We start from the raw sequence: 25,550 nt of genomic DNA on the forward strand, positions 1-25,550 counted from the left end.
ATCTAGCCGCACCTACACTTCGGCCATACCCAACCACTTGTGTGTAGCCCGCAGAAGATCACGCATGGAGTGTTGTCCTCAGGCAGAAAAGGTGCCCCGGTTCTACTTCAGACCCATGGGACCCTGCTAGCATTTTCTTTTTCATATACAGTACTTGTATTTTGGTTGAATGCTGCTAGGGTATATTTTTGTCTTTGGCATAACTGCGCACATTGACATAGAGGAGCTTGCTTTATGAATTGCTATTCCAAACAAAACATTTGAAAATAGTTTCACCTGTATCAGGATTTATTTAGCTGGCTCCACAGCAGGAAGACTTTCTTAAGTGAAATCTGAAAGCTGTTCATCATATTGATCTATATTAAAATGTGCACTGTGCTGCTGATTATATTCTACACACTTTTGACTTGATTTACAAGTCACTTCCTCAGTGTACAATGAGTTCCTGAGCAAGATAAAGCAGACAAGTCTCTAACATAGGGACTTAGAAACTAGTTCTTTGTTGTTACACTGAACTGTGTGTTGATAGCTGCTCTGTGCTAAAGCACCCATGCTAAAATAAACTGCAAGTTTGCACGCTTCCTTATTTTGTGTGTTTCTGCCATACAATTTTAAGCTTAACTGCAGGTATAAGGCCTAGAGATCTGATTACTTAAAATAAAATTGAAACATCTCAAGATACTGAATTATGTGGCAGAAACCAAATTTCAGCAATTGCACTCTGTGGCAGCAAATAATTGAACATTGCATTGTAACAAATACCTTTCCAAAATATGTAACCATAATGCTCTTGCAGCTGAAAGAGACTGGTTTTCATCGAGGAGAACACGATGCTGGACTTAGATGGGAAGATCTAGCACAACTCTTTTCTCTTTAATTTGGGTAACTAGTAGACTGCAGCTTCTCAAATCTCCTGGCTGGATTTATATGTTTTTAAAATATAAATTTGCTCTTGGGAGCTTGCCGTGTTATGAATATTTATGTAGTGAATGTGTTAACCACCCTTCATGACAAAACTGCCGGTGTCTTACGTGGCTACAGCAGGCGGTTGCCAATGTGCCTGCATGCCCTCCTCTGGCACCTATGAAGGGTCTAAATAAATATCCCCTCAAAAATCCACAATGCACGGGAGACGGTGTTCCTCTTGGCACTAGCTTGACCTCATAAACATGCTCCCATTTCTTGGATGGCAGTGTTAGTCACCCACTTCTGTTTCATTCTGAACAGAGGAGAAGTACAAAGTGCTTCTCTCTGTAAAGCTGGTGTACGTTTCATTTCCCCATCGATGTGGGGCATGCCGGTACCGTTGTGTTGTCCTGTCTTTATTCTGTTCTTTTAGATGTGGCAGCCATTTTGTGTTCTGCTACCACCACCACCACAATTTTGTACTATGCCATGCCCTACTGAAGACATTTTCTGACTGGTGCCCTTGGCACTTCCTCAAAATTCCAAATGTGCTCTGTAGATTTAGTTGGCAAAGGCAATTGCTCCATCCTCAGGATGCCCACTGCAAAGTTCTTTCCTGATTTTCCAGCATATTTGAGAGAAAATGAGGAGGAAGGGAGTTCCCCTCCCCTCTCATGTTGTGGTTTTCCAGAAAGCAGAAGCTTTGAGGGCAAACTGTGCAGGAAATGAGATAAGACCCTGTTCCTTGACCAAGTCTATACAGCACAGGCAGAAGACAACTGGGATTGGGGGCTGTCAGGGTGGCAAGGAAGGGACTGGTGACTACTATGAAGTCAATGCTTCAGTGTGGATATATGTTTGAAGGTACAAGGTTGGAATGTAGTTACCTGAAGCAAGCTTTAAAAGGTACAGAAAACTTGCAAGAAGGAAAGGTACCCCTGGGAGAAACAGTTACCAAGGGAAAGGAAGGTGAAGCAAAGCTTGTGGCGAGCAGGAAAAGGAAAGTTTGCTTACCCAGCCACAACTACAACCCAACATTATGGCCATATTTGCAGGCACATTCCTACCATTGGTGGAGATCTTGCTAAGAATATTTATAATATCTGTATTCAGTTATCTGAAAGGTAGGGAGGGCTGCCATACTTTATCTAACCAACTGAGCTAACTGAGTCCTATTGTTTTAGATTTCCATTCTGTTGTTCCCCACAGAAGATTAGGTTAATCAGTGGGGTATAACACCTGTCACTTCAGTCACATTTCTTCCTTAGTTGACTCATTTTCTCCCAGGTTTAGTTTGTCCTCTGAATGTGTTTTCAGCAATGCCAAACTGAAATGCGTTTTCAGTTGTCTTGTGTCAGTCTGAAGAGCGTGGTCTGTTTATCCCTAACTCATCATTTAGAGCTGTCGTTATTGCTCTTCCAGGAGACATTTATCAGTGCATTTGTCACTACATGCCTGCCATCATTTCTTGGGATTGTTCTTCACACATATTAGCCAGTAGCCTTTACACAAGGCTTGTTCTTAGTCCTGCAGGTGTTGCTTATTGTCCAGATCACTCATTGTATAAAGGCACAGAGTATTTGGGCAGAATTCAGTAACTTAGCTACTGAAATTTGAGTTAAAGCTATTTTGTTTTTGAGAAACTTGCACAAGTTAAATTTAGCTTTAATGGCATAATATGTATTAGAAAAGCAATTTATTTCACTCATCACATTACAACTTGTAAGTCCATACTGTGTTCCTAATATTGTTAAGATGCCAAGTTTTTCCATTTTCAGTGTAGTGCAAATACTTAGGCTGTCATTATAAGTTAGCATATTCAGCCTGAATTCCTAGAAATACTTAATAGGGAATACAATGAACCTTACTTGGATTCAGTGGACCTTACTTTTGAATAAGCATGCATAGGAGTTTGCTTTCAGTTATATTCCTATTGATTACAGTGGATAATGATCTACATTCAACTGCCTCAATGAACATTTGAGCAATCATGTAAATTATTTGTAGGATTTTAATCTTATGCACTCAGGTCTGTGTTGAAGCATCAGTGTAGAACCAATGACTAGATCTGTATTTTGTGACCTTTTAGCACTTTAGCTATTTTTATTTCTGAAGAACTTAATACCTAAATAATGCTCATTCTTGCAATAGGAATGAGTGTTATTTTTAGGGCATTTTATGAATTCAGAGAAGCCGTCTGTTAATTGCACATGAAGTTGTTGCAGAGTTTTAGCCCACCCACTTTTTGGTAAAAGGTAAAGGTACCCCTGCCCGTACGGGCCAGTCTTGACAGACTCTAGGGTTGTGCGCCCATCTCACTCAAGAGGCCGGGGGCCAGCGCTGTCTGGAGACACTTCCGGGTCACGTGGCCAGCGTGACATCGCTGCTCTGGCGAGCCAGAGCCGCACACGGAAACGCCATTTACCTTCCCGCTAGTAAGCGGTCCCTATTTATCTACTTGCACCCGAGGGTGCTTTCGAACTGCTAGGTTGGCAGGCGCTGGGACCGAACAACGGGAGCGCACCCTGCCGCGGGGATTCGAACCGCCGACCTTTCGATCGGCAAACCCTAGGCGCTGAGGCTTTTACCCACAGCACCACCCGCGTCCCACACCCACTTTTTGGTAGGTGACATTAAAAACAAAAAACATTTCAATATAAACCTGCAGTTGTTTTTACTTCAGTCTTTATTTCAGTCAATCAGCTTCTCGGCCTTACTAATATCTGGAAATGTCAATGAGAGCTTAACTGTTTTTGACATTGTGAAATTGGAAATGAGAAATTTTGTGCACTCAGCACAAGTTGTTGTAGAAGAGAAGGGCTTCTGCCATAGAGACATTAAGAACTCAGTCCTAAATCCACTTATCTGTGGGTGAGCCCCATTGAACTTTCTGTGACTTGCATGTGGGTAAATTTACAAGAGTTCCCCATAAAAGGTGGGATTTGGTAGGGCTGTGTCCTGATATTTAGAAAAAAATGATAAAAATTGTAAGTAAATCAAATTAATATTTGTGAACATTTGCATATGATTAAACAGATGTTGGATGACCATCTGTCACAGATGCTTTACTTGAGATTCCTGTTTCACAGAGGGTTGGACTAGATGATCCTCAGGGTCTCTTCCAACTCTGATTTTATGATAAATTAATATTTTTAATAGAAAAAGTATACTTTGGGTGGTTGTCAGCTAAATTAGAATAATCCCACTGAAATTAATGAACATGAGTTAGGGACATTAATTTCATTGGGTCTACTCTGAGTAGAACTTTGTTGGCTACAATCCATAGCTGTCGGTTTTTTGTTTTTAAACGATTGCCCAGTTACAGATGCCCATTGCATGTATTGAAAAAAAAAATTAATTGGTTAATCTTCTAGATTAATCAATGAAGGATTGCATTCCTAGATTTTATTGAAGATGAGTTTCATTGCCTCCTTTCATTCCAATCCAAAATGCCTGTAAAATGCAATGGTGTAAAAGTGAAATGCCTGGGTATGGGATTAGTGTTGCAGTGTTGCCCTCAGATTAATAGTCAAAAACCTGTTTGAGGGACTTGGGTGGTGTTGTGACGAAAATAACCTTGCTAATGTAAACTAGAATCCCCCCTCTAAGTAATCATGTGTAACAAATACATTTTGGCATTCTCGATTAGATTGTTGAATTGATGCTTCTTGCAAATCGCTTGGGTTTCTAGGTTAACCATTAAGATGCACCTTGACGTGATAGCCTTCCTTCCTCAGTCTTCCTGATCCTGGAGTCTGACCCCTTTTTTTACTTCCTCCATTCTGTCTTCTCCCTATTCCTACAGATGTACCAGACAACTTAGCCTCTCCTGAGGTCTGTGATTGCCTCCTGGTCTCAGTGGGTTGCTGCTGTTGACCGAACTGCCCCACACTCCATGCCCTTTTGTGCTCCTTGCCTCCTGCCATCCCATACCTGGTCATGCCTGACCTGATTCCTTTGTTCATCTGTGTCCTTGCTGTTCCTGAGAGGCAGCTGTGCACTCACACAATGAAGATAACTTCTCCTATCCACTATTGACAGCAGAAGTGCTCTGCTTTCTGCACAAAGCACTTTGGTAGTTGCCTGCTGTTAGGCTGGCTGTATGAATGCTTGCCCAATACCCCCCACCGCACCCTGTTCCACAGTTGTCCACAGTGGTTAACTTTTAAATGGGCAATTACTGCATTCTGCACTTTACAGTATATAAATCAAGAACTTTGCCATCGGTTGATCTGCCTAACTGCACTATGACACCGTGAATGTGTTCATACACATTTGAGTGCTAGCCTGTTAAGTTGTGTCTTGCGTTAATATATCAAAGAACTAAGTTTTTAAAAGTAAAGAGGTCCAAATATTTTGCAGGCAGACACAGTTTGAGGTGACACACTTGCACCTCTTAGGCAGGGATGAAAGTGTCTCCTGGGTTGCAGCATCCTGGCTTCCCAGGTGTTTCGGCAGTACTTGTCACATGTGGGTTCTTTCATTGTAGGTGTGGAAGGTGCAGCTTTCCAGAGCAGACTTCCACATGATCGGATGACATCACAAGAAGCTGCTTGTTTTCCGGATATCATCAGTGGGCCACAGCAGACTCAGAAGGTGTTCCTTTACATCCGAAATCGGACGGTATGTTGATTGTTAAAAGTTTGATGGAATATTCTCAGTGGTCTTTGGTACTGAGGTCTTTAGTTTTAGATGGTGGTTGTTGTTGTTAATTGAATTTATATAACACCCTATACCAGGAGGTCTCAGGGCGATTCACAGAAAAGATTCACAGAAAAGGTTGTGTATGCACTATATCTTCAAAGCACAATCTCTCCCTCAAAGAATTCGGGGCACTGCAGTTTGTTAAGGGTTACTATGAATGGTAATTCAGGGAGGGTTAAACCACAGTGCCCAAAATTCTTTGAGGGAAAGAAGTTTCTTTGTTTTTGTTTTAATGTGCTTTAAACGCATAGCGTTTACACAGACTAAGACTCCAGAGTGAGGAAGCCACACACAGTCCTCAGGGCCAAATATTCAGATGCACCAGCTTCTTAACAACAACAACCAACCAGTCTCAGGAGGTCTGGATAAAGGAATCTGGTAGGCATGGAGATGAGTTATGACACTGCAGGAATTAAAATGTTGAAAATATTTCAGATTCTTTAAAGAAGCCCATTCTGCTCCAAACCCAGCTGTCCAAATACTGATTCTTGTGGCACATCCTGACAAACATTCATTTTATTAAGAACAGAATTTGTAGCCTTCCATGGCATTTGCATTTTAGGGCTTGACTACTCAGATCAACTATGCAGCCCAATTAACTTCTGTTTCATTAGCCATATTCTTTTCTGCACGTCACTGGGGAAGCATGCCAGTCTTTTCACTTCATTAAGAACCAGGGGTCAGCACACTTTTTCAGCAGGGGGCCAGTCCACTGTCCCTCAGACCTTGTGGGGGGCCGGACTATATATATATTTTAAAATGAACGAATTCCTATGCCCCACAAATAACCTGGAGATGCATTTTAAATAAAAGGGCACATTCTACTCATGTAAATACATGCTGGCCGGATTTAGAAGGCAATTAGGCTGGATCCAGTGCCCGGGCCTTAGTTTGCCTACCCATGATTAAGAAAGTTACCCATAGGCAGCATAATCACTACACATTAGAATTCTTAAGTGGCCACAAAGCATATATATGAAGGGTTTCCCCCCTCAAAGCTTTCTAGTAATTACTAGCTCAGTTACAGAATTTACAACAGTTTTGTATGTTTGTGTCATTCAAATAGTTGCAGCTTTGGTTGGATAACCCAAAGATTCAGTTGACGTTTGAAGCAACACTACAACAGTTGGAAACACCCTATAATAGTAAGTTGCCATTCTTACCTTGCGCATAATTGTAAGCTCCTTGGGATGCTTGACTAGTAAAGCTGAATAAAGAAAATAATAACAGTAACCCTTTTCATGTACAGCCGTGCCTTGGTTTTCGAACAGCTTAGTTCTTGAACGTTTAGACTCCTAAACGCCACAAACTTGGAAGTGACTGTTCCGGTTTGCAAACTATTTTTGGAAGCTGAACGTATGACAGGGCTTCCGTGGCTTCCAGTTGGCTGCAGGAGCTTCCATCGTTTTCAAACGTTTTGGAAGTCAAACGGACTTTCAGAACTGATTCCGTTTGACTTCCAAGGTACAACTGTAAATCCAAACTGCTGTTACAAATAGACATTTGTACAGTCAAGTCTCTTCTTCAGCTGCTGAGCAGCAAAAGCCTCTTGTGACTACTAAAAACATATTTTGCTTGAGGTTATTTCTAGGAAAGGAGTTTCCCAATTTGTGTGTGCCTTGGGGAAATTCGCTCTGAAAATGCCTTGTTTATGTACATGCCATTCAGAGCCCATGACTTCCCCATCCAGTAGATCAATATGCGAGCTATTACTGCAGGGAGATATCTAAGGATATGAATTCAAACTTAAGCATGGTATTTCAGAATAAGCTTTGCCCCCACTACAGTGAAACTAGCAGTATTGTAGGCCTGCTCTTCAGCAGTTTGTATATTAAGGGACTTTTCTATTTTGTAGGTGATACTGTACTAGTTCACAGAGTCCACAGCTATCTGGAACGTCATGGCTTGATCAATTTTGGCATCTACAAAAGAGTGAAGCCCCTACCAAGTAAGGAGTTCAAGTCAACACTTGTTCTTTGAATCAGAATGTGTCATTTGCTTCATCATTACAATAAAGATTTGGCAGTGGGTGGGATGGTTAATTGTTCATTTTCAGGCTTGATCTGTCATACATCGCTGTCTGGAGTGCAGACTCACCTTTGTGGTTTATGCCATATATAAATTCAGTTTGAAGCCCAGTGCATTTTCCGCAGCCCAGCATGTCTGTTTGCCTCCTATGTTGCAGCCCTTCATCTGAAGCTGTTTGAAGACAGTTTTGAGACTAGACTGAACCCTTCAGCTGCTAGTTCTCATCCCTAATATATTGCCCACTCATTTATTGTGTTTACATCTTGCCTTTCTTTCACTAGAGAAATTCAAGGCAGTTAACTATAAAATCAAAATGGTTCAAAGCAGTCCCGTGGAAGGAGCCTCATCCTTTCTTTTCTCCTGCAAAATAGCCACTGACAAAGCAAGAGAGGGGAGGGTTTGGAAGGCAAGCAGGCAAATGCCCTTTCTGATAAGCTGCATCATCTGGCTACTGTGTCCTTCTGTAGATCTGAGTGCCTGGCCTTGTGGTGCTGTATGCCTGTCAAGTTCAGAGGGTTACTATTTATGGAATTCTGCCCCTTTGGAATAGTTACTTTTCTGTCAGGGTTCCAGGTTTGATCCAAGAGTTCTTTCCTGGTTGCTGATTTGCTGATACTTTCTGATGCATCTGAAAACTTAGTTCAGGGGTTTGTTCAGACAGGGGCTTGGTTTGCTTTCCCTCCTAGTGCTAGCATGCAGTGTTAAGCAAATTTCTTAATCTTGTAGCCTAAAAATATTTTCCCAGCTGACAGAGAGGGAGAAAGAGAAAGAAACAGAAACAGTGATCATAGCTCATATTGGTCCTAGCCTTGCTTATTTTGCCAGAACCTAGCCTGGGCTAATCAGTTCCCTAACATACCATTGTTTATCCATGCATTTCTGCTTTTAGCTAAGAAAACTGGCAAGGTGATCATTATTGGTTCTGGGGTCTCCGGCTTAGCAGCAGCTCGCCAGCTACAGAGCTTCGGAATGGATGTCACACTTCTAGAAGCAAGAGTGAGTGTCTTGCGCAGTATGTCTCAGCCTTGTAATTAAGTCCAGAGGTTACTGGTCTACAGTATTTTTTACTAGGAGCCTGCTTACCTACACATACCTGTACAAATCATTTGTGGCTTACTGACAGTTCACATGATGGCACCACACATCAAAACCAGTAGAAAACCTCTGCTGAATGAGAAGGAGGCTAAGATATCCCTGGAAACTGCCTGAACATCTTTACATCGCGTTTCGGTCCCTGTCACATGTACCTTTGAGCATGGCCTCTTCTGCACATCTATGTTCTGTCTTTTGCAAAAGTGTAAGATGCAAGGGTTATGAGGACAGACTTTCTCTGCAGTGGCATTTGCAATCTGTGGTCCTCTCAGGTACACTAGGGGGTCCTTGCTGATCATTTTTCATCACTACGTAAAAACCTGGCTTTTTGAAAAAGCCTTCTATGCAGACTGATCTATGCTGTTGTAAAACAGTAATACCCACCAGCTTGGATGGTTTTGATTAGACAAATCCATGTGGTATAAGGCTATAAGCAGCAACTAGCCACGATGGCTGTGCTCTGCCTCCATGATTTGAGGCACTATGCTTCTGAATACCAGTTGCTGGAAACAGCAGGAAGGGAGAGTGCTATTGTGCCCATGTCCTTGAAGGTTTCCCACAGGCATCTGCCTGGTTGGTCACCATGGCAACAGGATGCTGGACCAGATGGGACATTGGCCTCACCCAGCAGCCTCTTCTTGTGTTCTTAAATGGCTGTGTAGCACTTTAATAAGTCTTATTACCTGTTTTATTTTACTGTAGATGGTTTACCATTTTTATTGTAATATATATTTTATTTTTTTAGATATTTTATTTTGCAAGCTGCTTTGGGGGCTGTGTGAAGAAGAGAATGAGGCACAATAATAATTTGAATAAGCACATGAAAAACTTGTTTGTTCTTATGCAGACCTGTTTCTTGTTTACAAGCCTCTTCATTTCCCCACACAGGATGCTACAGGGCCTGAGAGATGGATTTGATTAGACACAAATTACAATGAATTCAGGCAAGAGATGAGAAATGTAGAATGATTTTGTCAAACCCCAAAAGTCTTCTGATTCCCTGGCCTTTTATAATTGCTTCATGTTTTTAAGATACACACCTAAAATACTTTCTGTATATCTAAAAGTGTAGCTTGTATAACATGGAGTTTGGATTGACAGTGGCTCCCAATAGTGGTTTTAGGCATTGGAACTTGACTTTGCCACTGAAAAAACTGTGAAGCAGCCCACATTAACATTCATTTTTATGACTGAAGAATATCAGTGTTAAGCTTTAACCAATAACGTGGCCTTGAGCCCTCTTGTTCAGTGTCCTCTTATCCTTGACCATACCTGATTCTTCCCATGCCAGAGCACTATTGCCAGTCTAGGGTAGACAATACTGAACTAGATAGACCAATAGTTTGAAATACAGGCAACTCTGTAACTGCTTCCGGCAGTGCATTTGAAGTTAGATAAATATTTACTCTTAATTAATACTGAAATGGAGCTCCCAGATAGTTTTCCTATTCATGCACTGACCACACTGAGACTTAGTTGTATTACGTGCCTTCAGATCATGATTGGGATTCATGAGAAGTTCAGAGTGTGGCCGCAGGGACATAGTTACCGCACTTTTCTCTCTATTACACGCATATTTTTTTCTCCTAAAAAGTAAGGGGAAATGTCTGTGCATGTTATTGAGCGAATGTGTGGTTCCTGGAGCTGACTCGCCCGAGCGCAGGGGCAAAAATCAGGCAAAAATCTGTTCAGATCGGGCGAGAGAGGAAGCTGTTGCTTTCCTGCATTCTGCCTCAGGATCCTACTGCCCACCCTCTTCTGTTTCGTTTGCTGTTTGCTCAAACGGAACAAAGAGCAGGGAAAGCCCCTCCCCTCCAGGTGTCCTTCCTTCTAATTCCACTCCGTGCTCCGGTGCTGCTGCGTCCAGGGAAGCATTTTAGGGACTCGCAGGCAGCCGGAAAACATGCAGGTGGGAGAGAGAGGGGGCTGGCTTGGGTGGCTGGGTGGGGGGAAACTTTTGCCTTCCTTTCCTCCCTCCCGTTAAACTCCTCTCCTGCATTCTTAGCCAGCTGCTTCTCTGCACACCCCTCTCGTGCTCCTTGTCCCTTCTGTGTTTTTCCTTCCCTCCCCACTTGAAACGTGGTTACAAAGCACGGATCCACATGGATCCTCAGGATTTTTGCATTGGGTCACCCCAAATTCACCATCAGATCACATAGCATGTCCATGGCTACAGCTTGCACCAAAAAAATCACACACCCACTGTTGCCTGGGGCCACAATGGTGCAAAAATGTGGTTACAAAGCACAGATCCACAGGGTTTCTCAGGATTTTTGCATTGGGTCACCCCAAATTCACAATCAGATCACATGTCTGTGGCCACAGCATGAGGCACAAAAATGATACACCCACTGTTTCATTCAGAATCCCCCCCCCCTTGTTTTCCTCCTCTAAAAACGATGTGCGTGTTATGGTCAGGTGCGTGTTCTAGAGCGAAAAATACTGTAATAAAGAGAAAATTAAGACAGGTGTCAGGGTAATACTTTACAGGTACAATTCTCCATCAAGCTGCTGCAGTCTGTTTCCTCTCAAGGGGCTTCCTGTTTAGTTTTAAACATATTTGGATTTACTAACCTGTTAGCCAGTTTCAACACTCTTGTTTCCTATTCGGTTTTTTGGTTTCTTTTACAAGAGGGTTGAGTTTTATTTAAAATTCACTGTCCAACGCTTTTTGAAAAATAAAGCATTATTGCTAGTGTTTCAAAGGGTTTACTAAAATTAGCATATTGTTTCAGTGAAAGCCCTGTAAATGTAACCCCTGGAATTTTTCTCTCTTAAAGGATCGTGTAGGGGGCAGAGTTGCCACTTTTCGCAAAGGAAACTACGTTGCAGACCTAGGAGCCATGGTGGTAACAGGACTTGGTGAGTCTTAAAAACAAGTCTGAATTCAAACTCTGCATCTATGGGCTAATTACTGAGTAGTTTTGCACATTCCTTGGCACCCATTTTTTATGATTAGCAATAGCAGTACTCCATGGCTTCCCCATGAATATTTTTTCTCCTTTTTTCTATCTGGCCTTACTTGGTGGGCCTGTGCCCTGATTCAGATTTTTAGTTTATTTCATCAGACAGTTGATCAGTCCTAGATCATTCTCTCTCCGAAAGGGAATGGTGAGAGAAAGCAAAACTAGAAGGAGAGAAGGAGGGCCCTTCCCAGTCTCACTACTGGGACTCAGAGTAAACTATCCAATATTTGTGATTAGTTTTATCTAGCTGTATTTTAAGAATGAGATGTGTTCCTTCTGCAAGTTTCAGTTCCTTCCATTTGCTAGATACAATCCCTCTGGAAATGGGAATTGAAACGATTATATTCTTCTCTGTACAATCTCTCTCTCTCTCTCTTTTTAGGAGGAAACCCAATGGCTGTGGTGAGCAAGCAAGTAAATATGGAACTGGCCAAAATAAAACAGAAGTGTCCACTCTATGAAGCCAATGGACAAGCGGTAAGTTTGATGTTTCTTGGAAACATTCACTTGAGAGAATAGTTTGGAGCAAAATTACATACTGGCTTGAAAATATAAGTCTGTGGCTAAGCTGTTGTTATATTAGATAATATTTTCTTACTGTTTAATCAAACTCTTCCTCCTACAACTTAACGCCTTTAGCTGTTCTGTCCACATTTTAAAAGGGCTGGGTGGTATATAGTGTGTGAGTGGAAAGTGCTTCTTGAGCTTTTGTTGCTGTTTTACTTAGGATTAACTTCAAGGATCCTTCTTGCAGGTTCCAAAGGAGAAAGATGAAATGGTAGAGCAAGAGTTCAATCGTTTGCTGGAAGCTACTTCATATCTCAGCCACCAGCTGGACTTCAATGTCCTTAATAACAAGCCTGTCTCCCTGGGTCAGGCTTTAGAAGTCGTCATACAGTAAGTGATGTTACTTTTCATTGATAACTCTGAAAATGTCCTCAGTTGCTGCTGCTGCTGCTGCTGGTGAAATTTATCTGTGTGAAGAAAGAAACCTAGATTAAATTCAGTGGACCTGACCACTGTGTGTTAAGTATATTTTGCTGGAACATGTCTTCAGGTTTGTAGTATATTAACTCTCAAATCTCACTTTTGCCTGCATGCCTTCAGAGAAGCCTTGTATAAGCAATGACAGTGACCATTTCACGTGGGGCTTCCATTCCAGGCCCCCGTGCGTGTCGGCAAAGTGGGTAGCAGCATGCTCCGCTCCTTTACACCCCACCTCCCTTCTGCTGCCTTAAGGGTCCAAAAGGACCTGTGCATTGATGATCACATGTCAATTTGATGCACCTAGAATGGTTGCCACTTGTATTCATGTTTGATTCTGCCTTGAACCAAGGAGGAGACTGCCCAGTCAGTGGGCTTTACAGCTTTCCTTGAGTGTTAAATACGGGTTTCTTGTGTTTTTGAAATGCTTGCCAAATGTTTCTCTATCCTCCACCACTTCATCTGGGAATTTGATGGAGTTGGCTGCTGACGGAAGGCAGTTTCACACGTGACCTGAACAGTACTTTGAGGCAGCTGATTGAACTGCTGCCTAGCAAGTGTTGCAATATGGCCTAAGCCATGAGTGGAGAACTTCATACCCAGGGGCCAAATGCAGCTCTCAGGGGTCTCTCTTTCTGGCCCTTGGGGCTTTCCCAGACCATCCCCCTCACCGGCTCTGCTTTGCACCCTCCTTGAGTGTTTTTTTTTGTTGGTAGAATACATCCTTGAACTCTGGGAATGCCTCTTGCTTGTTTGTATGGAGGATAGGAATGGGTGGGTGGGTGGGTGTGTGTAGAAACTACCTGATACAAAGGTAATATTTGAATTTGTCGCTCAAACCACTTTTGCCTTTGGATCTGCCCACAAGAGGCATGTGCCTTGTAGAAGGTTTGCAGAAGGGAATGTGGATCTTGGGCTGAAAAATGTTTCCCTATCTCTGGTCTAGGCCCTAGATACTGCTGCAGCCTGAAATCCTTACTCTACCTCTTGTTTTGCCATCTGCCATTCTTTCTCCTTTCCTTACGTAGATTGCAAGAGAAGCATGTGAAAGATGAACAGATTGAACACTGGAAGAAGATAGTGAAAACTCAAGAAGAGCTTAAAGACCTTCTTAATAAGGTCAGATGCTTATCCCAGCTTGAGACACGCACAGCTCCGTTCACTTTACGTACAACTTACTTCTTGGTCTAGGAAGGTTTTGGCCCCATTTTGGGGCCAGTGCAGTAGCTTGAAAGAGTCATTTATCTGTGCAGTCCTACATAGAAGAATACAATACGCCATTGCTGTAGAACAGAGCTTTCCAAACTTTTCAGGTTGGTGACACACTTTTTAGACATGCATCATTTCGCGACACAGTAATTCAGTTTTACTAGCAAACCGGAGGTTAAACTGACCTCCTTCCAGCCCTGGGCAGTGCGTGGGGAGCATTTGCCCAACAAACCTACAGTACACCTTGCAGCCGACACACTAACGTGTCACGACACACAGTTCAGTAAGCTCTTCTGCAGAGTCCTGAAAGGTACAAAGGGGCTTTCCCCCTCTCTTCCTGCTAAGTGTTTTTTCTCTCTACCCCACCCGCCTTTATAGATGGTGAACTTGAAAGAGAAGATAAAGGAGCTCCACCAGCAGTACAAGGAGGCATCTGAAGTAAAACCGCCTCGAGATATCACTGCAGAGTTCCTTGTGAAGAGTAAGCATAGAGATCTTACTGCTCTCTGTAAGGTAAGGATCAATGTGAAAATGGCTTTGCCTACTGAATACATTTTTTTTTGAAAAAGAGTCCTCCAGCTGCTTTATATCACAGCTCATGTAGTTTGCACTGCTACATGTGACTGAATTTTACATCTCATTTTTGGATTGGTGCATAAAAAATTTCACTTCATGAATGTGTGTGTGTCAAGGCAAGTTACAAAGATGTCATAGAAGATAGTTAAGCATCGTTTCAAAAAACTGCTTCAAAAATAACTGAATGTAGCGTTAAGAACAATACAAAATGAACAACTGAGGCAGAATTCTTTTTATCCAGCTGAAGAAGCCTGTTGAAACAAAAAATGTTTCCAGAAACTGCAAATGGTGGGCTGTGCAGCCCTGCTGGTCAGTGCTAAAAGTTATAGTAGAGAAGGAAGATTATCTCCTATCCTCCTCGATTGTAATAATTACAGAGACCTTACTGGCTTCAACCAGAAATCAGACAATTTAGTGTTGCCAGTCCCATGCTATGGAACACTCTTCAAGCAGAGATTCAGCAGCACTCTTGCTTTTGACTCTCAGAGGTCTCTTAAATACTTTTTTATACTGACAACACCTATGCAGCTATTTAAAACCTCTTTACCCACCAATCATTTTAATAATTATTTTGATCTGTTTTTAATGTTTTTATATTGCCATGTATTCATATGGCTGTATACCAGCCCAATATTTTATCAGAGGGTAAATACTATTATAAACACTAAATAATAAGAGATTTCTTCAACATTGCCCTTCAGTAATGTTCTCTTTATCTATGCACTTATCAGGAGTATGATGAGCTGGCTGAAACACAAGCAAAGCTGGAAGAGAAGCTTCAGGAGCTAGAAGCCAATCCTCCAAGGTATAAAAATGTAGACGCACTCATCTGAGTGGCTGGATGCTAGTGAAGGTGCTCTCCCCCCCCCTTTTAGTTACGTCTTCCTTGAGTTCTGCTTGTCAAAGAGATGCAGTGGAATAGTTCAGGTGATGAAGAATAAGCCAGTGGTTCTTGAACGGTGTTCTGAAGACCAGAGGGTTTTGTCGTATTCACAGCTAGTCCCCAAGTTCATGGTGAAAGTAGCATTCTGAAGAGTTGGTGGTTTCTTGGAGGCTCCCACCGCATGTCGAAGAGGAAATTCGCTTCTCAGCCTAATGTTAGTTTTAACCAAAAGTGGTTTGCAGTGGTGGAAGCATCAAAGAAAGCTTTGCAGTGTGCACAGTTCTCTCCTGTGTGCACATAGCACTTAGTTCAGTTGCAGCAGAAGGCAAATGCAGCACTTGAGCTCTAATTCATACTGCCTTTCAAGCATCACCTTTCACAATTGTTTTATTTATTTCATAAAATTTGTACACAACTTGATTGTAAAAAAACACACACCCAAAACCTCAAAGTGGCTTTAAGGGGAGTAAACGTGGTCCTTGATAGAGCCATGTTTAAGAAAAACTCTCAGTAAATTTATTGTAAAGCGAAAAGCCTTCACGGTTGAAGCAAGCTGCCATGGGATATAAAATCTGGAAGCTAGAAGTAGATATTGAGTGAACAAGTGTGTAGGTGAATAAGTGCACCTTAAAATGTTGACAACTTAAGAGGAGGATGAACAATGGGGAAAGGTGGTCAGGGGGAGGGTACCCTTAAGGATAGGGATAATTTCATTTGGCTGATCACTAGGATAGTGTGGAAGCTATAGGACTAGATGTGAAAACGAAAAGAGGACAAAGGTATGAAATAGTGAATTGTACATGGGAGAGAGGATTTTGGCTGCTCTTCAAGGGACTGGATGAGTCCATACTTCACCTTCTTTCCTCCCCCCCCCCCCGTGGCATATGCTCTTATGAGCCTTCAAGGCAGAGACCAGTCTCTTCCTGTTTATAGACCCACTCTGAGCTGATAGGTTACTATGCAGTGCAATAAAATTGATAAAAAACTGGGTGCTGTCATCAGCAACATTGGATAAAATCTGAATGATTCTTCGATCAGTAACTTTTCAGCCTTAAGGTGAAAAAGGAGTGAATGAGTTCGTGTCAAATGTGGCTGTAAGCACAAGGGATATTCAGTTGTGTTGAAGGGCAAGAGGTTTGCAAACCACCTGATACAGGGCCATGCACTGGTAGCATCCCCCTAACAGCATGTTTTGTTTTTCTCTTTGTCAAATTTCTTTGCAGTGATGTTTATTTATCATCAAGGGACAGACAGATCCTTGACTGGCATTTTGCAAATCTTGAATTCGCCAACGCCACACCACTCTCTACTTTGTCATTGAAACATTGGGACCAGGTAACTCCATGTTTTCTCCAGACTGACATTTAAGTGAGTGTTTCAGAAGAAGTTTGAATTTATCCGTATGGAAAGGTGGGATTGTGGAGCAACTCATGGCCAAGATTGTGTATATTCTGCCCTGAACACAAATCTGCTCCAGGGTAACACAAATTCTGTACCTCCGAAGAGCCTGAATGTTGATTTTGCAAAATTCTTTTTTTAAAGTTATTTTGCAAATAATTATGTAAAGCACTGAAGTCCCAACCTTTGATCACTGAAAATGCTATGTATATGCTCTTTCCAAGCCTTTCCTCACAGACACACACACTTTCTATGGCTTAGCAGTATGATTGCAGAATATACACAGCCCTGGCACCGTTTCTAAAATTCAGCTTTGAGACACAGGACACACTCAAATACAGACTGAAAACTCCAACTGCACTTTATTGGTTTCTTTTGCAACGTTGCCAACCATAGCAGATTAGATGCTACTTGGATTTATTACTTCAGCATTCTGGTTTCCTCTGGGCTGGATGGGATGTTGCCTGGATCAGCTCCCCTATGCACACATGGTGGGAAATGAGAGAGCACCTTCCTCCCCACTTATCTGGTGCACCTTCAACACTACTGGATGTCCATGGTATAACATTCTTAAAAGGGATATATCCCAATAAAATCCAATAAGGAATATATCCAATAAAATCTAACGCACACAGGCCTAATCATGCAAATGTTATTCCAAATAAATTATATGAACCAAGTATACAATCTGGGTACGGGAATTTATACTTGGTATGTCTTTTAAGAACGTTGTTCCCTTGTGTAGATGCTCACAGGTGAGACAAGGACGCTGGGTGGGTGGGTAGGAAGGAAAGACATGCATGCTCTTAGCTGCTTCCGCCTTCCTAGGATATTCTTCCCTGATCTGGCTCAGCTTAGGCAATTTCCACTCTTTTCAGAATGCCCCCTGCTTCCCCCCAGAGAGACCCGTTCACTGCAAGTAGCAAAATGTTCTGTTTCACATAAGCAGTAGCCTTTCGTCATTGCCATCCGTGGGAATTTGTCACCACTTTTTGTCCATGGGCAGCGTGAGGGGAATTCACCAGGACCAATTAATTGCCTTACAAATTCACTAATGGGACATCTGAATCTCCCCCTCTCCATTTCAGGATGATGATTTTGAGTTCACAGGCAGTCATCTGACTGTGAGAAATGGTTATTCCTGTGTGCCCGTGGCTCTGGCCGAAGGATTGGACATTAAACTTAACACAGCCGTTCGGCAGGTTCGCTACACAGCCTCAGGTGAGCAAAACTTGCAGTCATCTTTGATGGTCCCGTAGTTTTAAGGCTGCTGTTTGCTCCCTACCTCCAGGGAAAGCCAGTGGATGGTGTTGCACCCACTAGTCATGTGCCTTCCGTCACTGTTTGGTGATGAAGGATATTGGAATGCTGACAAGGTCTCAGGATGTGATGTACGTACGTAGACAATGAAAGGGAAAACCAGAGCTTGAAAGTGGGTGTGGCAAGGGTGGGTGAGGTTTGTGGTGGACAAAGACACAAAGAGACCACAAATATTGTGGTTTGGGGGGGGAGTATATAGAGAAGAGAGGCAGTTGAAACTGAGAAAGGGTGACAATTCAGGTATGAGGAGTCATGTCCAAAGATGTGAAGATAAATAGGGGCTACTGTGGATGAGCTTGCATGGAATGAAGACAGCCAAAATTGGGAATAAGGGGAGATGTGCGAAAAAAGTATAACTGGCTGTCATTCAATGGCTTCAGGGCAAAGACAATACAGTGCCAGTAGGAGAGTTTGGTTTGGAGAAGGAAGAGGCAGATTTGAATCCCAAGTTAGCTCTAATGTCCTAAGGTGGCATTGAGCAAGCAATTTTGCAGTGATTTTTGAGGCTCTTGGAGATGAGGATTGTGAAACAGGTTGTACACTGGAAAGACCAATAGACATGATGCTAGGATTGTGAGCCGGCAGAATCTCAATCTACCTAATATTCAGGAACTAAAAAAATTGTTATTAGTACTTTAAGATGTCTGAGCAGCCATTCTTTCCCCCCTATAAACCTACCCAACAATACTAGCAATTTTCTTTCATGGCATTCTCTTCTCTTTCCCCCCTCCCTTCCTTTTTCATTTTCCCAGGATGTGAAGTGATAGCTGTCAACACCCGGTCCACTAGCCAGACATTTATTTATAAGTGTGATGCTGTTCTCTGTACCCTTCCCTTGGGAGTGCTGAAGCAGCAGCCTCCTGCTGTACAGTTTGTTCCTCCTCTTCCGGAGTGGAAGACATCTGCTGTGCAGAGAATGGGATTTGGAAACCTTAACAAGGTAGCTTGAAATGTACAAAAGTGGAGCAGCGGGGGGTGGGGTGGGCAGGAGAGAGCAATTACAGTAGCTATACCCTGACCTGCTGTGGATAGGTGGAAGCTTTCTTCCTCAATTCATTTCGGTGTTCCATAGCTGAGAATAGAGCACAAAACCATTCATATGTAGCTTTGCCTTTTTTGCTTCAGGCGGGGCCTGAGTAGTGCAATGTATACCACATGCTGAAGAAAATCATGCCCTAGAAGAGATGAATCAATTCCAGCAGCATTGAATCAGAAAGCTTACCTTGCTTTCCACTTACACTTGATAGCGTACTGGGGGTGTCAATGAACATTGGCTGGAAATGGGAGAAACACTTCCTGAAGCAAATGTATCTTACTCTTATAGTCTGTTTCATATATATTAATTCATACGTGTATGTCAGGGTCTGAAGTATTTTCTGAGTTTATTTTGTGAAAACACAAAACTTGTATATAGATTTCTTGTGATATGAAAGAAGAAGGGAAAATTATTTAAAGCACAGCTTAGAACTGGTGAGAAATGTAAAGTGCCCCCCTTCCCTTGTGATCCATGTGAAAAAGACAAGCGGCAGCAAATCTTAAAACGCTGAACCAGACCAGAGTCTTTCCTGAATCTTAACGTTTCCTTCCTTTTTAGGTTGTGCTGTGTTTTGACCGTGTGTTCTGGGATCCCAGTGTAAATTTGTTTGGTCACGTTGGCAGCACAACAGCCAGCCGAGGAGAGCTTTTCCTGTTTTGGAATCTTTACAAAGGTAGTTGGCACCAAAGCATGTAACTATTTTCATAGGCGCCTTTGGCTGAAATCCAAACTGTGTTCCACCTCTGTGGTGGTGGAGTTGGATGGAGTGGGACTCTGCCCAGCTCAAAAAAGCTCTGCCAGCCCTCAGGGGGACACCAGTGTTCTGCCGTCAAAATTGTGTGCTGAAGTACAGAAATCCCCCGTTCTGGGATAGGGCTGAGGTTGCCTGGCACACACTGAATCCTGAGCCAGTCCTGTTGCTGTTAGCTGACTGCATTTGATCTGATCCAGCCCCCTGCCCCCTTGCTATGCCAGCTTCTGGTTGCATGTCTCACCATAGAAACTAAAAAAACTATAAATCCACCTTGCTCAGTGTTGCTCAATGTCACCGGCAGCAGCTCAGCTGGGCAGTGAGAAGTCTTTGCCTAAGCGATTTTGGTTAAAGTGAGCTCCTTTTTCTCACTTCCCAGCTGGAGACACTGCGTTTATTGTCAGAAGCAATATGCATAACTTAAGAAATTCCTAAGTGGTTAGAAATGACTCCTACTTGGCACCATCTTTGCCTTCTGTGCCCTCTTAAGATGATAAACTCTGTCTCCTTAAGAAACAAAAGCCACCAGTTTTTGTTTGGGTCTTTATCTCAGTGAGAAATCTTGTTATTTAGGCTGTTTGCCAGAGAACCTTAATAAAGCACATTCCTGTGCAGGATGAAACTAAAGCTATTTGGCTAGCGCTTGCGTTCTGCTCATGTCCCAATAATCTTTTCCACAGCACCAATTCTTCTGGCCTTGGTGGCAGGTGAAGCAGCCGGAATAATGGAGAACATCAGTGATGATGTCATTGTCGGGCGCTGTCTTGCAATTCTCAAGGGCATTTTTGGCAGCAGTGCTGTCCCTCAGGTATCACGTTGAGCTCTTTACAGTTCCCTATTCAAGTAGGTAGCCGTGTTGGTCTGACACAGTCGAGATATATATATATATATATATATATATATATATATATATATATATATATGCTTTCGTAGATTTTCACGGGTACAGGAATGCAGGTTTTGGTGTCTTCGGGTGTCTTCCCGTGTAAGAGTCGGGGTGTCTGTGCGACGTTTCGACGAGGTCTCACTCGTCATCTTCAGGCTGGTGCTTTCGGCTTCTTGTTACTGGAACAGAGCTCTGTTCCAGTAACAAGAAGCCGAAAGCACCAGCCTGAAGATGACGAGTGAGACCTCGTCGAAACGTCGCACAGACACCCCGACTCTTACACGGGAAGACACCCGAAGACACCAAAACCTGCATATATATATATATATATATATATATATATATATATATATATATATGTCCAGTAGCACCTTAGAGACCTACCAAGTTTGTTCTTGGTATAAGCTTTCATGTGCATGCACACTTCTTCAGTTCCATATGTTCAGGATCCTAGCCAACCTTACCTTTATCAGTGTGCGGCACAATATGAGCCTCTAGATACCACCTATAGCATGATCAAATTTTCCAGCTTCCTTAAAGGGATTTATGATTAGAAAAAGCCTTCCAACAGAGAAGGGCCATTTCTAAAATGAGGAAAAAGCCTAAACCCTGTAGGTTAGGATTGCGTACTTTAGGCTGGCTATTGGCTGCAAAGAGAATCACTTCCTTAGGCTTTGTTTTCACCACCTGCTGCCCTCAGCTAGAACTGCTTGGACTCCCTTCCCTCACTCTGGATGCTCCTGCTTTCCATTCTGCAGACATGGGCCAACCTTGAAAGCATAGCTGACAGGAGAATAATTGGGCATTGCTTCCAGGCTTTTCAGGGCTTTCTGTTACTTGCAGTTTTCCTCAGCCTAGGAAAAAAAACATGCGAGTATGTGTGCCTGCACACATCCTCCTAGTATCAGGGACTTCACGAAACGTTACACACTTGAGTAACCTTCCTCCCCCCCCTTCTTTGTCCTCAGCCTAAGGAAACAGTAGTATCTCGTTGGAGGGCAGACCCCTGGGCCAGAGGATCCTATTCCTATGTAGCAGCTGGATCTTCAGGAAATGATTATGACTTGATGGCTCAGCCAATTACTCCGGGACCAGCCATTCCAGGAGCTCCCCAGGTGAGAACTGCATTCAGATTAGCACCAAGAAGCAGCAGGAACCTTTGACTTTGTACCACAATTTTTTCCTGGAACATTTCTTTATATTTATAAATTTATTTTTATTATTAATCTCATCCCACTTGGCTTCCTTGTCTAGCATGGGAGGGAACTGGTTTTTTTCTTAATTACAAGTATCAGTACAGCTCCTCATGAAAGCAACCTTTTTACTTTTCTTCGGCATTGGGGGGGGAATCAAAAGGGAAGATCAAAAAAACCTGGCAACTTTGCTGGTTGTTAACATTGACTAGGAGCAACCCATAGCTGGGTGCTATTCAGGCCATAGAAGGATCTGATGTCTGCCCTTTGGGCTCACTCTGCAGTAGGTGTAAGGAATTATGAATAATGGGAATGAAGTAACAGTTCCCTCTTGCCACTCCCCACCCACCAAATGTGTTTGTTTGCAAACTCTAGAAAGGGGGACGTGAGACTAAATTTAAGGTGCAACTTGGGAATTGGTCCTGCTATTTGCTTCTGAAACCAAGCAAGCGGCCTTACCCCAGTGCACTTGGGTCATTCAATTCAAGCACACACACAGTAGTAAGTTTAAACCAGCTTGAGATGCTGAATATGTTTTTCAAGTTCACGACAACCTGTGGCTAAATTTGCACTCTGCTTCCCTTTAGACCACAGGGAGGAAAACTGGTCCTCTGCCACATTGAAATGCTGAACACATTTCTTCTACTTTCTCTGTGGGCAATCCATATGGGATGCTTGATTCTGGGGGGGGGAGAACGATAAAATTACAGTGGTACCTCAGGTTACAGACGCTTCATGTTAGACTCCACTAATCCAGAAATAGTACCTCGGGTTAAGAACTTTGCTTCAGGATAAGAACAGAAATCGCACGGTAGTGGCGCGGCGGCAGTGGGAGGCCCCATTAGGTAAAGTGGTGCTTCAGGTTAAGAACAGTTTCAGGTTAAGAACGGACCTCCAGAACGAATTAAGTTCTTAACCTGAGGTACCACTGTATTCCCAGGCGTCACTTGGAGTGACAATTTTTAGGACACCTTCCTTGTTTTGCAGGTATGCTATATTCAGCAGGTAAACTGGGCCTCTTGCAACATTGCCAATCTCTCATTTCTTTTCCAGCCAATTCCCCGCCTGTTCTTTGCAGGAGAACATACAATTCGCAACTACCCAGCGACTGTTCACGGAGCTCTGCTGAGTGGACTGAGAGAAGCTGGACGCATTGCAGACCAGTTTCTCGGTGCAATGTACACACTGCCTCGCCAAGCTACTCCTGTTGCAGCTGCACAGCAGGCTCCTGCCATGTAACAATTCAGTGGGTTATGAATGCCTTGCATGGACTCGTGATTAGAAGTGGCCTTCCTGGTCTGTAGCACTACCAATTATAAGGCATTACCAGGAGTCAAAAGCATTGCCCCTGTTGAGCGGCCTTCTTAGACTTCAGTCATCCAAGAATGCAGTTCCTGACTGCCACAGCAGCCTCGATTCTCTGGAGCGGTGCACCTTCTCCCCCAAATCCAGACTTCTGGTCTCTCTTGACAGAGATCTCTTTTGGTACAGATGCATTTTTGTTTGTTTCTTTCCAGGGTTTAGAACTCTTGTAAGTTAGCTGCTGTTAGTCACTAAGGTAAGATTGTCTTATGTGGGTTTTGTTTTGGGAAGCAAAAATAAAACTTCCTTTTTTATAAAAACACGGACAACAGAAACACAGTTTCCTTTCATTTTGAGTATGATGCAGGATGCAATGCCCTACTCTCTGCTATATGCAAGTAAAGTTAGATTAGATGCCATTTAAGGATCCTCAGAGATGTGAGGGGAAATGGCTGAGTAACTCAAAGTGCTTAGAATAATGGGTACATTGAATCTGGGACAGTTACAGATAAATGCTGGTCCTTGCTCGGAAGCTAAAGGGGTAGAATCGGTTTTGCTGCAGGCAAAGTATGTGCTGGGATTTGATGCTAAGTAAGGGGATATTCAAAGGCCAGGACAAGAAAGAACAAAATTGGAGGACACTAAGGACTGAGAAACTATATTTATACTTGTTTTGTAGTGAGATTCCACTCTCCTGGCCAGGCTCTGAATCCTGCGTTTCATGGCCCAGTGTCTCATCCAGTCCTGCCTTCATTTGACAGAGTTGCCAGAGGCCAGTGGCAAGAGGTACCTGATATGCACAAAGGCAGGTTTTCTTGTAAATCCTATTCTATTATTGGGCTTAATTTCAGGGACAAAAATGTATTGTGCAGGTCCAAAAAAATGACTGAAAAAGTGCTAGCCATTTAGCAACCATGTGGATCTTGAACAAGTCAATGCAGTTCTCTGTACTTAGAGCTGTTGCCAAAACACTGTGGGTGGGGTATGCAAAATTGGCTTTATTCTTCTTCACAAGAAGCTAAAGGTTCTTTCCATCTCAAAGCAATTCACACATTTGAGTAACATACAAATAGTTTTATTGATTAAGTACTGTAGAACAGACAGCATTAGTCAGAAGATAACATGCAGACAAATGTTTGCATTTAAACATAGCATGCAGACTTGTTGCTCTGTGACTAGCAGGCTAGCACCACCTGCTGTCCCGTGTGCAGGCAGATTTGGGAGGTGAAAGAGCAGGGCCTTTCCCCAGCTGAACATACTAGCACCACAGTGCTTCCTTTTGAGTCAGGAGTGGAGTGATTGGGACAGTGCTGGTAGCTTCCTGGGTTCTGGAGGGCTGGCAAATGAGGCTCTCTGAACACATTTTGCTAAAAATTGCACTTGCTTTCTCTTAACCTGAAAGCGAGGGAATGTTAAGGCAGGAGATGCTCATCTGCCTGCAAGCACACCATGTCAGGATTCGACAATCCCTTTCCACCCAGTCTTTAACATTAGCAAGTAGAAAAAATATATTTTCATCTCTTAAAAATACATTCCACACAATCTGAAGGATTCTCAAGTGTTTATAAATGGCAGGAAGACCGGCGTGCCTTCCCCCTTGTGCAGACGTGGAAGGAGTAGACTGTACTCCCAACAGCCACAGAAAGGTTGAGCAAATCCTTTGGTCTCTAGCCAAGAGGAAAGAGAAAGGGGAGGAAGGATGTGGGCCCTGCACTGCAGTACCTTCACCACTTTATCCCTCTTTGGATATAAAGTTGGGGTTTCAACTGAAGCAGCAAGATCTTTTGTGGGGTTGTCTTCTACTGATGCCCAGGGTAGAGGGGTGGCATCATGTAAGCCTCTCTCATCTCATATACACATTTTGAGAAGGGGAAATGTCAATTCCAAAAAGCCTGTGAGACAATAAATGTCGTGGCTGCTTGCATACGTATGTGTCCCTTCTGAAAAATCTATGGCTAAAACTCTAGGTTCTTGGCACTCTTGACATCTTGTCGTAAAACCAGAGATGCACTAATGGCCTGAGGAAGTATGGCGTTAACCCTACACTGGGCTGGCCTACCCAAGTATTGTCAGTGGACTGTCTGCATGCAAATCATCTGCTCTACCACTGAGCTATGGTCTCTCTCTGGCTTTTCATCGGAGAAGCGGTTCTGCTTTTTGCAATGAAGGGAGGTGAAGGAGCAGATCTTACTAGGCTATGCAACGTTGTACATGAGGGCAATTCTGACCTCCAGGTGGAAGAAGTTGCTTTTTTTTGTTGTTTCTTGACATAAAAAGGAATAATCACATGCAGCACATATAATTACAACACTGGAA

At 42.9% G+C, this 25,550-nt stretch overlaps 1 protein-coding gene across 1 annotated transcript in view; it reads left to right on the forward strand.

The window, feature by feature from the left end:
• The window catches only part of KDM1A (lysine demethylase 1A), a 41,387-nt gene extending 17,833 nt beyond the window's left edge, over positions 1-23,554 (forward strand). Inside the window, exons 4-20 of the mRNA XM_082231549.1 lie at positions 5,396-5,529; positions 6,677-6,755; positions 7,466-7,558; positions 8,528-8,634; positions 11,511-11,592; positions 12,079-12,173; positions 12,451-12,593; positions 13,709-13,799; positions 14,268-14,402; positions 15,197-15,270; positions 16,572-16,683; positions 17,835-17,967; positions 18,819-19,006; positions 19,661-19,775; positions 20,534-20,661; positions 21,708-21,854; positions 22,986-23,554. Of these exons, the coding sequence (XP_082087675.1) occupies positions 5,396-5,529; positions 6,677-6,755; positions 7,466-7,558; positions 8,528-8,634; positions 11,511-11,592; positions 12,079-12,173; positions 12,451-12,593; positions 13,709-13,799; positions 14,268-14,402; positions 15,197-15,270; positions 16,572-16,683; positions 17,835-17,967; positions 18,819-19,006; positions 19,661-19,775; positions 20,534-20,661; positions 21,708-21,854; positions 22,986-23,171 (2,042 nt within the window). The 3' untranslated portion in view covers positions 23,172-23,554. The remainder of the gene's footprint in view (positions 1-5,395; positions 5,530-6,676; positions 6,756-7,465; positions 7,559-8,527; positions 8,635-11,510; positions 11,593-12,078; positions 12,174-12,450; positions 12,594-13,708; positions 13,800-14,267; positions 14,403-15,196; positions 15,271-16,571; positions 16,684-17,834; positions 17,968-18,818; positions 19,007-19,660; positions 19,776-20,533; positions 20,662-21,707; positions 21,855-22,985) is intronic.
• The last annotated feature ends 1,996 nt before the right edge of the window (positions 23,555-25,550 follow it).

This window comes from Podarcis vaucheri (assembly GCF_965113315.1).
Source record: "Podarcis vaucheri genome assembly, chromosome: 7".
Classification (NCBI taxonomy): Eukaryota; Metazoa; Chordata; class Lepidosauria; order Squamata; family Lacertidae; genus Podarcis; species Podarcis vaucheri.